At 35.5% G+C, this 16,647-nt stretch overlaps 2 protein-coding genes across 2 annotated transcripts in view; one reads left to right on the top strand and one right to left on the bottom strand.

The window, feature by feature from the left end:
* Nucleotides 1-1,990, top strand: part of LOC114046340 (vertebrate ancient opsin-like) — a 234,071-nt gene extending 232,081 nt beyond the window's left edge. Inside the window, exon 4 of the mRNA XM_027866646.1 lies at nucleotides 1,760-1,990. Coding sequence (XP_027722447.1) covers nucleotides 1,760-1,990 — 231 coding nt within the window. The remainder of the gene's footprint in view (nucleotides 1-1,759) is intronic.
* The window catches only part of LOC114046339 (beta-galactoside alpha-2,6-sialyltransferase 2-like), a 30,005-nt gene continuing 13,442 nt past the window's right edge, over nucleotides 85-16,647 (bottom strand). The window contains exons 3-5 of the mRNA XM_027866645.1: nucleotides 15,021-15,122; nucleotides 13,180-13,354; nucleotides 85-353 (exon numbers count right to left, since the gene is read on the bottom strand). Of these exons, the coding sequence (XP_027722446.1) occupies nucleotides 85-353; nucleotides 13,180-13,354; nucleotides 15,021-15,122 (546 nt within the window). The remainder of the gene's footprint in view (nucleotides 354-13,179; nucleotides 13,355-15,020; nucleotides 15,123-16,647) is intronic.

The following is a 16,647-nucleotide window of genomic DNA, read 5'->3' as shown; positions in this document are numbered from 1 at the left end:
CTTCCTTCCTTCCTTCCTTCCTTCCTTCCTTCCTTCCTTCCTTCCTTTCTTTCTTTCTTTCTCTTTTTCTTTTTTCCTTTCTTTTTAAGAATTTGGAAACTGATCGGGTGCAGGGCAGCTGATAGCTCGAAACCCTGGTAGGATCACTTTCCCCTTTCGGTACAGGTCATCTCGGATGCCTTGGTTCATCCTCTGCACCAGGAGCTTCTCGTAGAGCAGGGGATGGTAGGCCCCCAGAGTGCAGGCTGCATCATAGTATAGTTCATGATAGTGGCAGAGGTCAGTTTGTCGTACAGATGGAATATATTCATAAACGTGCACTTCTCTGCACAGTGACATCATGATAAGTATTCCTGAAATGGAAACAAAAAAAAAATCAGATGCATTTTAACTCAGGAAGACTTGGGTGGGTAAGGATTTTTAGACTGGCAAGAAACTCTTTCCACCAGGTCAGAGGTTGAGAGCTGGAAGTAACCTAAGAAGTCATTTGCTCCTATCTCTTCATTTTACAGATGAGGAAACTGAGACCTAGAAAGATGAATTGCTTTATAGAATCAGAGATTTAGAGTTGCATAGGACCTCAGAAGTCATCTGCTCCTCATTTTACAAATGAGGAAAATAAGGCCCATAGAGGGAAAGTCACTTTAGGATCATAAATAAGAGATCATGGTATATAACAATAAACAGAGAGCTGGAAGGCACCTCACACTTTATCTAGTTCAATCCCCTCGTTATACAGATAAGACATTAAGATGAGAGAAGTTAAGGTCACACAGGTAGCAAGTGCCAGAGGCAGGTTTTAAATCCAGGGCCATTTGTCTTTCCACTGTACAACCCTTAACAGTACTTTCTGTCACCTCAACACTATCACATTGATTACTTCTATCATATGATTTAAACACAACAGGTGTGTGATGCTAGTATTAAATACTAGGAGGAGAGGTCCATGCCAGTGAATGGGAATCTTAGACCCAAGACAAATGATGTTATAGCTAAGATTAAGACGCTTCTATTGATTGTACTTCCACAGGATAGCACCTTTATCTTTCTGTCACTCACATGACTACAACTCTAGCTCAGGCCGTCATCACCTCTTGTCTAGACTATCGTAATAGCCTCCTCACTGATCACCCTGGATTCATTCTCTTCCCTCTCCAATCCAACTTCTACATAGCTGGCAAATCGATATTCCTAAAGCATAACTCTAATCACGTTACTCCCTTGCTCAAGAAGGTCCAGTGAATCCCCATTGCCGCCAGGATAAAATATAAATTCCCATTTGGCTTTAACAAAGAGCTTGACAATCTAATCCCAATCAACCTTTCTGGGCATCCCACTTGTTGTTTCTTACCCATGAAATTCCACCTCCTATCTCTATGCCTCGTGCCTAGTGTGTGTCTCTCCTCATCTCTGCCTCATACAATCCAACTCTTCCTTTAGGAAGTCTATTCTCATTCCCCAGCCCGTTCCCAAACCCAGTTCCCAGTGCCTTCCCCATTGGAAATTCCTGTGCGTTAGCTGTGTGCATACTAAGCACTTACAGGCTCTTTTCCACAAAGAACACAAGCTCCTTGAGGCAGGCATTTTGTTTTTGCTTTCACCCACAGAATCTAGTACAGAGTCTGGCACACAGTAGGCACCTAATAAATGTGTACTGAATTGAACTGAATTATAAAAGAGAGGCCAGAAGTTCAAATCATTATGCATTTCACCTTTTCCTATATCTCTATGTCACTGTTTTTTCTTCTTCTCCTTTCAGTTCTACAAGTGTTTCCTCATCCTCTTCCACTGCCAACCTGCTTCACCATGCCCCTCTAAGGTCACAGTGATTCAGCTGGGCCAAAGGAAGAACAAGGAAGCGTCACATACTGTTCAAGACCTTCCTGAAGTCAGCAGAAAGCAGTTGTGCCTCCTGAGCCCAGAGTGCAGTGTGGCCCCAGCCTCAGAACACCCACCAGAGAAGATGGACGAGACTCCTTTGTCTGAATAATTTATTTCTCACCTTCATCTTGTCTCGTTTAAATAGCCTCAACTAATCTTGACAGTATTGATAACCTACGTGCTGTTCCCTCAATTCAAATAGTGTGCTTTTTTTTTTTTTTGGATATTTTGGTTAAAATATCACTGAAAAATATAGGTATTTTTGTTCATTGGTGATGATGACTTTACCCCTGTGGAGAATAGGTGAAGCTTTGTCTCTAAAGACAAAGCTGTTGTTTGTCCTTCATTTTGAAGAGGACCAATGACATCATGAACTGATGTCTTGATTTAGGCATGAATTGGATTTAAGGGAGGCAGAATTGCACAAAGTCATCAGCCTCACTCTCTCCTCCAGAGTCATTGGAGTCTAGTGGCAAGACAAAGGTCAAGATAACTGGCAATGGCCCAAAGAAGTAGGAGGTTCCAGATATTTTTGTATTAGAATTCTGCTTAATGGAACATGGCAATTTGACTATTACAACAGGAGGCAATGCTGAGCTGCACAAACTGAAATTAACCATCATACCTCTTCCAGGTGGGCCCCTCACTGAAGCAATCATTAAAGAGTGATGGGAGAAGGGTTAGATGAAGTGTCTCATTGACAACCCTAAGTGATTTTTCCTGGAGGGCCCGGTGAAATATCACCCTGTCTTTTGCTTAGTAAAAGGAAATTGTTTTGTTTGTCAGACCTGAGATTTCATCAATGTAAGGAATTCAGTGAGAAAACTCCTTTTACTAGTACAGTTTTTAGCAACTAGCCTGCAACTTATAGACTTGGAGAGTTTCTGGGGAATAATGATAAGTTAGATGGCTTGTCCAGGGTTACCTGGCCAGTATGTGTCAAAAGAAAGACTTGAACTTAGGTCTTCATGATTCTAAGTCAGTTCTCTATCCACTACTCCACTCTGAGTCTCACCTAATATAAGCATGATGGTAAATTAAAGGAATTTTGGAAGGGTCTATGTATGATTCAAGACAGCCAATCCTCTGAGAGACTTATCTATGGATTGTCTCATACTATCTGCTAGATATTGTGCATAGGAGAAAAAGAAAACTAAGAATCTCACTTAAGGTAAACTTTGGACCAGTTACAGACAAACAATGGCCATCAGACACAAAATTGATTATGTAGATTTAGTCTGGGCACCTAGGTGCTTCAGTGGATAGAGTGTCGGGCCTGAAGTCGGGAAGACTCATTGAAATCTGGCTTCAGACACTTACTAGCTGTATGACCCTGAGCAAGTCCCTTAACCCTGTTTGCCTCAGTTTTGTCATCTATAAAATGAGCTGGAGAAAAAATGACAAACTATTCCAGTATCTCTGCCAAGAATACCCCAAAGGGAGTCATGAAGAACATGACTGAAACAACTGAACAATAACAATAAGACTTATTCTAAAGTGTATTTTTCTCATACTTGGACTTCTGACTTGTAAAAGAAAGTTTTAGAGCTGTTGTTGATTGTATTGTTATACTTCAGACCTACAAATTCAATGTTAGTGGTAGTATGGTACAGGTACACAAACACTACATTTGAAATCAGACGATCATGGGTTGAACCCTCGTTGTATCATTTACTTCCTGTGTGACCTTGGGCAAGTCATTGAACTTCCTTGGACGTCACATTTTCCTTATCTGTATGTACAATAAGGTTAGATGGATAACAGGTCTTTTGAGGTCCCTTCTACCGCCATAGCTAATATATATATACCTAATTGTGCTATATATATAATCCTGAATTAGTTTTTGGGTGTGGGGACAGAAATGTGAAGAGATCCCATGTTACTTGGGGAAAGTGAATTTGGCTTGGATAGGCCCTGTCATATTGAAAGAAGGTATTAAGAATATTTACTATCGAATGAATTTATGTTTATGGAAGTATACTGACTCATTCCCCCCATAGGATGGTATAGGAATTAGCAATGATAAGGTAATCTATAAACATAAAAATACAAAATGGAAAGAACGTGGCTATTTTGAAATAATTATCCTCATATCCATCCAGCAGAAGACTCTTGATATGGACAGCAGTTCAACATCTATTCATGCTCAAAAAATCAGAATATACAAATGATGTTTTCATCTTTCCTCCCCAGTAGCTCCTGTATGATTTAGAAAATGGGATGCCATTTTGTATTGTGCTATTTGATTAAGGAGAAAAATAGTCTTTAAGGAACTTCTATAAAAATATTTTGTTTACCGAGTAATCAAGTTTAGTTTCCTAAAGTTTTCAACACTGATGAAAGCCTAAGCACTTTAAATGCTGAGTAGGGCTTTTGGCAGATACAACAATTTAGAAGTTTCTGGGTATGGTTTTAAATCAATCAAATGGGTAGAGTCATGCTTTGGGGATTTGGCAAGCTGTTGAAAACCTTTAAACAGATTAAATTAATGTTAAGTTTCTAATGCATCCAATTTGTATGAATGAATCCATACTAGAGATTCTATTGAAAGAAAGAAATGTGTTAATTTCTTCTGGGCAATTTTAATGACTCAAGAGGATTTCATTTGCCAAAATGCATCTTGTGAATAGTGCATTATGCCTGTTCTTAGCAGACTAATTTTTTTTAAAAAGCATCTAGACTAGTTATAATAAAATGTTTTAGAATGAGTATAAAAGATGCTTTTATAAAAGAATATAAAACACTGAAAGATAATTCAAAAGGTAATACTGAAATATCCTTGCACCCTTCTGACATTAAAAATGTTTTACTTGTCTTATTAATTTTTTCTTGATCACTTAAAATTCACAAATAGACACGCACACAATTTCCATGGACTAAACTATGCTTAGGTTGCCAGTTGCATGTGTACATATGTTTATATATAGTACAAGATGTGCAAATATAAGTATGTATGTGTTTATGTAGAAGTATATATGAATATATTTATACAGATATATACATGTATATACAAATATACATATGTGTGTACACAATAAATAAATGTACCATAAGCTTACATATAGTACAAGAAAGTCAAACACTAATACATAATATATTTCTAGGAGGTTGTGTTTACTTGCAAAAAGTGAAGTGGAAAACTGAGGCAATTATGTGGATAATTCAGGCTGATACAAACATTTTCAAATTAGTCGTTAAGACATTTACAGCACACTGTTTGACCTGAACTGTCCAAATATCACTAAATCTAATTCAAGCTAATAGGTGGGTAATAATAACTGAATTACAGAATTGCTTTGAGGAAGCCAAAAAAAGCCCCTTTGGGATCTGCTTAAAATGTTCAGATAGGACTGGTGCTAACTAGATATGAATTCAATATATGAAAATAAGTGCTTCTAAAATGTATGAAAATAGTTTATTCGAGAAAGGGTCTAAAGAATTTCTTTTCCATCTTGCTTATAAATTTAAATTATTTGGAGTAGCCTCCCTCAACACCCAAGGAAATGGGGCAAGAGTAACCTTTTAATCCATGTTAAAATGATTATGAATTCTGAATTAGTGGAGTTTGAATTGGAAGCAATTCTCTATTTCACTGGGACTGCATACAACCATGTTATTTCCACAGACTGTAATACCATAACCATTTAACCAGTGGGTTTAACTGTGATTTTAAAGGTCTGTTCCTGTTGGATAGATTATCTCACTTTCTGCCAGCACATTATTTAAAGGGTTATCTGAAGCCATTATGAAAAAGTATTGAATATATGATATGCTATGCTATGATTTGGATTATATATATATATATATATGTATATATTATAGATATAAATTCAAACATGATACAAATTTCCAGAAATGCTCTCATATCAAGTCTACTACAATTTGCCAGGCACAGTGAGAAGAGGAGGAAATATCAAGGAGCTCAAAATCTAATCAAATTCCAAGAAGGAAACAAACCCATGTCCCATGTAGGACAAGTTAGAAATGAATAGAGAGTATCTAAAAAAACACCACAAAATATTTCTGTGCATAAGTGGGATTGATAGAGCATGAGGAAGAATGGGGTGGTAGAAAGATTTCTGGAATTAGAGACAGAAAATTTGGGTTCAAATACTAATTTTTGCAACTTACTATACCATCTGCATGACCTTGGGCAAATTATTGAACATCTCTGAGTCTAAGGTTCTTCATTTATGAGATAAATGGGTTGAATGAGATGTCTGCTAAAGTCTCTTCTAGGGCTATAATTATCTTTGATGTGTTTGAAGCCCAGAGAAAATTCAAACCTAATAAATGTCATGTATTGAGAGAGTTCTGGATTTAGAGTCATGAAGACATGGGCTCATATCTTGATTCTGCCACTTACTACGTGTTTGACCTTGGACAAGTAACTAACCTCTCTGGACTTTGGTTTCCTCATCTGTAAAAAGTGAAGGTTGGACTAAATGACCTCTATGGTTGTTTTCAGCTATAAATTCTATGATCCTATCATATCTTGGAAGAACTATTTCCTCTTATCTGTTTTACAAAGCAATGAAAAACACAGAATGGAGAGGAGGTGGGCTGTATTTTAGAATTTCTTCAAGGTCAAAGTAATAAGAAAAGTTGATGTCTTTCCCCAAAAGTATGTATAATTAAAAGATGATTGATTACTCAACTTTAACTTGGTTCATCAAAAATTAATGTTAGTAGAAAAAATTTTTAAACCCTATCAATATATAACAGAATCATACATTAATATAGCAAGGACCTTTGAAAAGAAGCTTCAGGTTAATTTAGTATTGTATTTTTTGATTACAACTCATATACAGGATCCATCACTTATCTCGAAACACAAAATGCTTTTACCCAAGTCATCATAATTATGATGTATTTTGTAAAACCACAAATATAAATGTTAAGTGGCTTATAATGTACTTTAATGTTTGGAGTTTCAAATGATATATGGGAATATTAAAATCCATAATGTATAATAAAGTGGAAAGATAAAATCACATGGCTTGCATTTTTAAGTATGTTTTCTTCTTGCTGTATTAAATAGCACTACTGTTCTATATTCAACAATCAACTATAGGCAAGGCAAAATGAATATATACCAGTTCTTGCCCACAAGGACCTTACATTCTCACTAGTGAATACTATCTATCTATCTATCTATCTATCTATCTATCTATCTATCTATCTATCTATCTATCTATCTATCTATCTTTCTATCTATCTATCTATCTATCTATCTATCTAACTATCTATCCATATATACACATATATGTGTACATGTGTATAGGTACAAACAGATGAATAACATATTTAAAGAATAATGTAAATAATGTAATTTGAGGACAGACTGAGCACTAGTAATTGGGAAGCTCAGAAAAGGTTAATAGAGAATGTGGTACCTTCAGAGAGGATATCATAGAATCTCTGAATTTTAGAACTATTACATGAAACCCTTTTAAATTCGACCTACCTAAGGAGTGTGGTTAGTGACAAATTGAATCAGCTGTATTTTTTGGCTATAAGTCATTTTAGTCTCTTTTAAAGGTCTGAGTATCAAAATAAATCAGAAAAAAGGGCTTTAAAATAAATTATATTCTATCCTCAACCAAAGACACAACACAGATTACCTTATCCCACCACAAAGTCAAAGGACAATAGACTCAAGTAAGGATGACAAAAGCAAAGAGGTCACTATCAGTAAGACCAGTCATTGTAAAAAGAGGCCTAGTAGGGTACATAAAGAAAAGGAACAACTCTTATGCAATAAACTTTAATAATAAGTAATTTTTTTTTCAGATGGCCCTATGCAAATCATTCAGACAAACTATTTCTTTCCTGGTCTGATTCCATTTGGACAAAATAGTCTCAAGTGAAAATGCCACTATAGAGAAAAAATACTGAAAGCATTTGTCACCCTTTCGAAGAAAAGTACTTTTGTCTATGTGGCATTTTGCTCATTGTAAGAAGAAATTTCTCTGTCTCTTCTCTTAGTTGTTTATCATTGAAGATGAACAATTCTAACACAAATAGGATATATAAATGCATATGTATGCATACATATGTGTGCGTGTGTTGTGTGTGTATGAAATGGTTCCCAATTCATGAGTAACTATTACATATGTAGGGTTCAAACAAGGCTCATGCTTGTTTGTGCTCTGCTGGAGACCCTAACTCTATAACACAAGATAAAGAGACCTGCAAAATATGGATATGATCTTTTATATAAAGGTGGATAGTGAGGCTGAAATAGAAAAAGGAGTTGTTAAAAAAATGAAGCTTTTGGATAACCACTGTGTCAAATTTGTTTATTGAAGTGATGTCTATATTGGATGGGAGGTTAGGTGAGGTAACTTTAAGAACCCTTTTGAATCCAATATTCCATGAAAAGGAATCAATAAGCATTTATTAAGTGCTTACTATGTGAAAAATAAGTGGAAACCTTGTCTGTGTATTTGGTGGGGTGGGTGAGAAGTAGAACATAATTTCTTTTTTTTTTCCATTTCACTATGCTACAAAGTTTGAAATTGTACTCTTTTAAAATATACATACTTCTGTAGTAGTAACTAAGTGAAGACTATCAATTACTCAAACCATCTTTAATTTAATGATTATTTTGCTTTCCTTCTGATATTTGGCTGAGTTAACTGAATTTCAATTCAATTCAGCAAACATTTATTAGGTGTCTACAATGTGCAAGGACCTATGAATAAAGTGACAAAAAAAGAATCAGTCTTGTCCTTCAAGAAGCTTATATTTGAGTGAAGTAATGCTATTTGTATGTAAAGGAAACATCTATGGATAACATTTGGAAGAGACAAAGTGGAAGGAAAAGAAGATCGAATTACAGACGTTTAAGACAACATGAAGATGGGCATCTGGGGACAATTGAGGGGGGGGTCAGTTGAGAAGGACTACTAGAATTTGAGAGACAGGGTATACAAAGGGAGACTTGAGAATGCTAAATATATATTTTCTCTTTTTGACATTTTGTGAAGAACTGTCCTTTCCTCAGGATGCTGGGAAGACATTTTCTCTTCTAGAAGCCACCTCCCTCCTCTACCTCATGATTCCATGGCCCCAAATTCTAGAAGAACTCAGACTATTATTATAATTATTATCATACATTAAGTTTCATAGTCTTACTTATTAATTTAGTCATAACTTATAACAGTGCTTTGATGGGGAATTGTTATCCAAATTCCAAATAACTGATAAATGAAACAACTTTCAGGAAAGAACATATTTTGTAAGTCAAAAACTGCCTGTATAATGGAGACACAGATGAATGAACAAAAACCTAATTTGAGCCAAAGATGTGTGGAAGGCTGAAGTTTTCTTCTCCTTGTACCGTATTAGAAAAGATAAATAGACTCACATTTCGTAAGTTATCTCATACAAGCATGCACATACAATTAGGAAGAAGTTTGCTCACATGGACTTACTATAAGCCTGAACCTTGTATTAATTATGAGAAGTAAAGCCCAAAGAAAATTACTATGGCCCTCATTTCTAAGGATAAAAATCTTCCTCATCCATTAGCTAGAGCAAAAACTTTAGAGGCTGAAGCTTTAAAGCACACAAATCTGTCTAAAGGGCCTTTTGGTTGAATCTTTTGTTCAATAACTGACTTTGGCACTAAAGGTGTCTCGAAAATGATGAGGTTGAATGACAAAAAGTCAATATCTTTTTCAGCATGACCTCAGAACATGGAAGGGGCATTAGGAGGATTCCTTTTTGTAACAGAAGAAAGCACATATCGAATTATTTTCATTTTTGATGTCAAATAAATTGAGATGTCGGTAAAGATAGATTATTTCCCAGAGAAGGACATCAGATAAATTGAACAATGAGTTCCATCTATTTTTAAGCATATTTTTGAGGAAGAGCAAAGGGGTAATAGAGACTAAAGTAATAGCTGAAAAGGTTATTCAGAACGAATAAACTATAACTTTAACAAATAATTTCTGAGGAAAAAAAAGCTGATCCAGCGTTGATTTGGAAAGCAATGGACTTGACTATATTAGGAAGAGCCAGTTTAAAGGGAAATTTTCAGTTCAAAAAGCTGACCCTTATTTTAAGAGAGTACAGGGAAAGGAAAAGAATGAATAAGGTCACAGAAAGGCAGAGCTTCTTGGTGGTATGATTTTTTTAAGCACAGGTTGGTTATAATGCGATGTATTTATATTTAACCAAAAGAGAGATTAAAAAAATCACTCTAGAGTTTCATTGTCTCCATTCATGAAGCTCAAGAGAATGTCCTCAAAGAATAAAGGAGAAAATGCACCTCCCTCCCTGCCTTGTAGAAGTGGATGACTATGGACATGGAACATTGAATACACTTTCAAATTCTATTAATATGTTGGTGAGTTTTGCTGAATTGCTTTTTTCCCCTCTCTTTTTTATTCTTTGTTACAAGGACTAGCTCTCCAGGAAAGGAGGGAAATGTCTTTGGAAAGGATGATTAACCATTCTCCAATATGTTTATGGTCAAAAGATATAAACAGTCAGTTTTCAAAAGAAAAGAACAAACTATCAATTATCATATGAATACATGCTCTAAATCACAAATAATGAGAAAAATGAAAATTAAAATAGCTCTGAGTTCCTTCTTTATCTGATTAGTTTGGCAAAGCTGAGGAAAAGTAAAAACCTAGGCTGAGAGAAAACAGCCTTGTTGATGAAACTGGGACTTGACCAAAACTTTCTGGGAAGCAAATTGGAATTATACCCAAAAAGTCACTAGACTATCATACCCTTTCACTCAGGAATATTACCCTAGACATGTGCCCTAAAAAGATCAAAGAAAGAGGGAAGGACCTGGCATATATAAATATTTATAGCATTTTATTAGAATAGAAACTGGGTGGTACCTATCAATAAAGAAACAGCTGAACAAATTATGGACTATGAATGTAATGGGATATTATTTTGCTCAATAAGAAATAATATAAGGAATGGTTTCAGAAAAACTTGTAAAGACTTGTATGAACTGATGCAGAGGGAAGTGTGCAGAATCAAGAGAACAATTTAAACAATAATTATAACATTGTAAAGAAAAACAATTTTGAAAGATTTAAGAATTCTGATCAATGCAATGGCCACATATATCTACAGAGGACCAATGGTGAAGCAGACTTTCACCTCTTGGGAAAGATGATGGACTAGAAGTACGGAATGAGATATACATTGTAGGATATGGCCAATGTGTGGATTTGTTTTGCTTTACTATGTTCATTTTTAACATGGGAGGTTTTAAAAAATAAGGAAATAGAGAGTGGGGGTAGGAATTGGAGGACTAGAGACAGCAATACCAAAATGAAAGAAAAGAAGGAAAAAAATGTCAATGAATCATCTAAAGAAGGAACAGAAGAGGAGGTAGGGAGGTTCAGAGGAAGACATGGAGAAGCAGAACAGAGTTGAGACTTAATATGTTGAATTTGTTTTATGTATATATAAAATATATTTTTTGTTTTGCTAGGCAATGGGGTGAAGTGACTTGCCCAGAGTCACATAGCTAGTAAGTGTCAAGTGTCTGAGGCCAGATTTGAACTCAGGTCTTCCTGATTCCAGGACCTGTACTCTATCCACTGTGCCACCTAGCTGCCCCATATTTATTATATATTTTAACAATAAAACAGGCTATATCTAGTAAAGGTTTGTGGTTTCACTTAAAACTGCCTATTTATGTTCCTCTTTGTATAAGGAAATATTCAGGTGCTGTGCTCTATGAGCAGAGCAGAATTGAAATAGCTCAAAGGAAACACAAGATGTGCAAAATTAAGGAATCCACCCCAATTCTCACATGGACTATTTGTGTCCGACCTATGGTAGAACATTCTGAGCTCATATTTGTCTAATCAGTCACAGTCAGACACGCTGAAACTTGACTCTAACATAGTGATGTCATTTTGGTCTTCTTTGTTCTGTATGCTTTAGGTGGTGCCAAAGTTAATGGACTGAAGACAGCAATGGCAATTTTGAAATTAGAAAGCATTTTCTTACAACCTTCACATACTGAGAAAGCCTTTTCTACATCTAAAGCTATTGAGTCTATGGGCATACAACAAGGACATCTGACAATCTGCCTTTGCATTTTAAAGTGTTTTGTTCTAATTCAACATTATCCACATGAATTAATAAAAAGGCCACCTTCTAAAGAAGGTTTTATTAAACTTCTGTCACATCCTGTAATGTTACTTATTATCCCATTCTGCATTATCCCATTCTGTATATTCTTTCCTGGCAAACTATATTTTGTGTTCTCTCTTAAATTAATAGAATCTTTTCTCTCCAAATGAACAAGAGATGAACTTGGGATTTCACATGAGTAATTGAGAAACAAAGAGTATCAAGGATTTCCCTTTCTAAGGGGAATAGTGATGTTTAAAACAATATTAAACAGACTCATATCTTAACTCTTTCCTGAGTTGTACATCAAAGACTACATTAATATTGTATGCCAAAGCCCCACACCTCGACCCAGCAGCTTTGTACACTCTTAACCTGAGGCATACCAAAACATTTCTCTAAATCTCCCTTCTCCTTAGCTCCCTACCCCAAACCTTTACTGATCTTTTCAGCTTTGTTATTTTCTCATCCCCCCCAAACTAATATGTACTATCTGTGTACCTGCTGAGTCCCCTCTATAGTATGTAAACTTCCTAAGGTGTACCATGGGTTCCTTTTTGTCTTTGTATGCCAGTGTCTTGCACATAATAGGTATTGAATAAATGTTTATTGAATGGCATTTGATTGAATTGAAATAGATTGTTCCCCAGTGGCCATCTAGTCCATCTAACATGAAAAAGAATTACCCCTACAACATACCTGACAAGGTCTTTTCTTAAAGACCTCCACTGAGGAGTAATTCACTCTCTTCTAGGACATTCCATTCTAGTTCTGAACAGCTTTTAATTGTTAATTTCCCCTTTGCATCCAGCCTAAATAAAAGGATTAGATTGGATTGTCTCTGAGGTCCTGTCCAGATCTATATCTATTATCCTATATAAATCTTCCTCAATGCATGTTCCACAAAATGCTCCAAATTCTGTCCTCAAGAGGCAAAAGCAGAATAAATCTTCTTTCACTTGGCAATCTTTCAAATATTTAAGAGTACTGATTATGTCCCAATGTCTTCTCTCATTCAGGAACCCCAAAATTCTTTAATCCGTCCTCATATTCTGTTTGTGCTCTGCTAAAAAAAATTGTGACTATTTTTGTGTATCATGGAAACTTTTGGCAGTACAGCAAAACAAAACAAAACAAAATACAACAACAACAACAACAAAAAAAAAAACTTACCTATGAATCCAGAAGATGGAGGATTTGGTTGTATCTTCTCTTTAGTGTTCTCTTGGATTATGTCCCAGAGTTGCCAAATAAATTTAGGATGAAGAATATAAAAGGGTTGATTTGGGTTCTTCCTACGATGCTGAATATAAGGAGTGAAGAGATTGTAATCTGGCTTCTTATACCACTGTGGGGAAAAAAAAAGATCATGGACATCAATGTCAGCAGGTTCAGTACCTTGTATAGAAAAAGCAGCAACACAGTCTCATAAACAACAGTGCAGTGAACATGTAATATGTTTTCCTGGGGCAATCTAAGAAGGCACATTGAAGAGGAAAATAATAGGGTCCCTAATACAGCCTTATGTAGCCTGCTCAGTTCTCCACAAAGGAAACATCCATGAGATATTGGATAAAGGGCAGGAGGAAGATGGAAACAGAGGAAGGAGTATCACCAAACTCATTTTTTCACCCTTTCTTAATCTTTGCTTCATAATTTGAACAAAGGAGTATATGGACTATGTAGCTTCCAATTTGCCCACATCCTCTCTGGGATAGTAACACCAATTAGATTTGACTATTCTAGAGTGTCAGGCTCCCTTGGAATTAGGTGCTATTTATAATCCCCACAGAACAGACGATGGAACAGTGTCATGGTAGGAGGAAAACCTTTTGTTCATGAAAGTCAAAAAAGTTGAGGCAGTCTAGAAAAAAGATACATCCCTGTGGGAGACTAATAGCTGTTTGTCACCCTCCCCTTGTCCTCTGGCCTCATACAGCTATTGTATCATCTACCTTGATATCCCACATAGAGCTCACTTGTATTTTTCATAACTAGTATATCACTACTTCTGTTATTATTTATATTTGTAATAATATTATTTACATGACACATAGAACCACTATGTAGCGTATGTATCATAGAGTTGGGCTTTATAGATATTACCTTATTTACCATTATATCCATTAGAATGTAGTTTCCTTCAGGACATGGACTGTCTCACATTCTTTTTAATATCCCTAGTGCTTAGCACAATGCCTTAAGCAGTTAATAAATGCTTGTTTATTGATTATTTTGATCCTGTAAGTCTGGGATTGAAGTGATAATAGAAAATATTAATGAGAGCTCTCATAGATACAATGTTTTTTTCAGTTTAAAGTTTACTTAATACATATCATTTAATCCTCAGCTCAATGACACAGGTAGTATAAGCATTGTGCCTTCTTAAAAGCTAAGAAAACTGAGGCTCAGAAGTTTAAATGAATTGCCAGAATCAACCAGTAAATTGCAGAGTTAGTGAATGCCATATTTTCTAAGCACAAATCCAGACTTCTTTAACATTCTATCAAATAACATAAAAATGTCTGGGGTAGGGTCCAAATGAGGCATATTACAGACAATTATGAATGGTACATTGAGATAATAATGAAATTTGAGTGATAGGAGAATTTGCATTCCCTTACTGATTATTTCATTGTTAAAAGGTCATTTAAATGGGTGTGATAGATGTAGGTCAGTACAATGTAAACCCTTAAAAATGAGAAAATCTTAGTTAAATTAACCCAAGTCCCAGGATATTTAGGACTCTTCAGAAGAACATCCTGGCATTTTACAATTAAGGGGAAGAGGAAAAGAGAGAAGATGAACATTTTACTAATGGGCTAATAATTATTATGTATATTGAATCAGTGTAGCTACATGATCGGTATAATTTTGTTCCTCAAGCTACAAAGGTTAATGTTTCCCACTATTAATTAGCCAGAGGCTATACTCGTCTCAGTGAATGAAAAGAAATTTGATTCAACAAATCAGACTGGTGGGTAGGCCAAGAGAAAAAAATAGGCTAGTCTTACCATGTGAAGATTTGCTGAGTAAGGAGCAGGATCCCAAGCCACTAAAATGACATCTTTATATAATGAACTGTCAATGAAGTGATGGTTTGGGTTGGTCAGAATCTAGAAACACAAAATACAATAAAACAACCTCTACAGAAGCAACATATTGGATATTCATTTCCTCAAATGAAAATGGATGAATACCTTATAAGGTTTAATCCAGGTAAATAAAAATAGTATGAACCATCCTGATTTTTCCTCCTTGCAGGTCCTTTCTAATGGACCAACTCAATTTTGACTAAGAAGTTGAATTTCCATACTCCATCTTTTCTGCCATTTCTTTAGTGACATTTTTGCTAGTGCTATGTGAAGTCTACTCCATTGCAACTTCTCAGAAAACTTAGGATTCCCCATAAATTCAGTTATTCCAAGATAGAAGAGGCCTTAGAGTACAGCCACGTTGTACAATTTCCTCATTTTACTGATTAGGAAACAGAGGCATGGAGAGGTTAAGTGATTTGCCTGAAGTTGACACCAGTAACTAGTGGCAGAGCTAGAATTGGAAAAGTCTTTTGACTTAAAATTTTTCATTCATTCCATTGCTACCTCTCCTTCACCACTTTGGCTAGAATTGCTTGGAACCTCACTTAGCTAGGGCATGGAGGCTGTTCTAGAATGATGTCACAAAGCCTCCATTGTCTGAAAAGCACCCCAGAATAAAGAAGTACTTGACTTGTTCTAGTCCTTGTGTGTGTGTGTGTGTGTGTGCGTGTGTGTGTACCTTTGGTAAAATGTATTTGATTTGCTACTCCACTTGCTGTAGGCTCAGTGGACTATGCAGAAGGCTAATCTTTACCTGTGCCTCTGACTCAAGATAAATCACTCAACCACTCTGTATCTCAGTTTTTCTAATACAAATTGAAAGATAGAATACCTACTGTGGCTCCAAGAATAACTTTGTTATAAATCAGTGCGATGAAGAATATTTTTTTTGAAACATGCAAAATCGATTATATTTATTTTTCACAGAATACTCAGTTTTCATTTTAAAAGCTTCAAAAAATTAATTCTCATTCAAAATTTATAGATCATAAGGTACTATCCTACAGATTTCATGAGATGAACTACAAACAGAACATAGACTAGTCTCAGTATGGATTAAATTACAAATGTACATATAAGCTTAAAATTACCCCAAATGTCAGGTACCTTTATGGTTTTTTAATAAATACTCATAAAATAGCAAATAATTTAGAGGTTTAGTAATGTAATGAAATCATTACACTAAACTGGTGTGTATAAAAGTTTTAGTTTACACAGTAGGCAAAGTGATTTTTTTCTTGTGAAAATAAAAGGAACATGCAAGATATTGTATTTATCCACTTCTGTTGAAATGATAGGATTCTAGAGCTCAAGTGGACCTCTGAGACTATCTAATCTAACCCCCTTATTTTACAAAAGGTCAAGGAGTGTATTTGATTTGCTTAAGGTCACACACATAGTAAGCATTACAGGCAGGATTTGAACTGTGGTATTCAGAATGCTATGCTACGCTGCTTCACATTAATGAGAAGTTGGGTGTTATGCCCACAATAACCTCATAATTTTACAGTGTTAGTGCTATGATCAAACTCATTTTAGCTTC

Source organism: Vombatus ursinus, unplaced genomic scaffold (assembly GCF_900497805.2).
Source record: "Vombatus ursinus unplaced genomic scaffold, bare-nosed wombat genome assembly UNPS02014781.1, whole genome shotgun sequence".
NCBI classification, from domain to species: domain Eukaryota; kingdom Metazoa; phylum Chordata; class Mammalia; order Diprotodontia; family Vombatidae; genus Vombatus; species Vombatus ursinus.
This window is presented reverse-complemented; position numbering and strand designations above follow the sequence as displayed.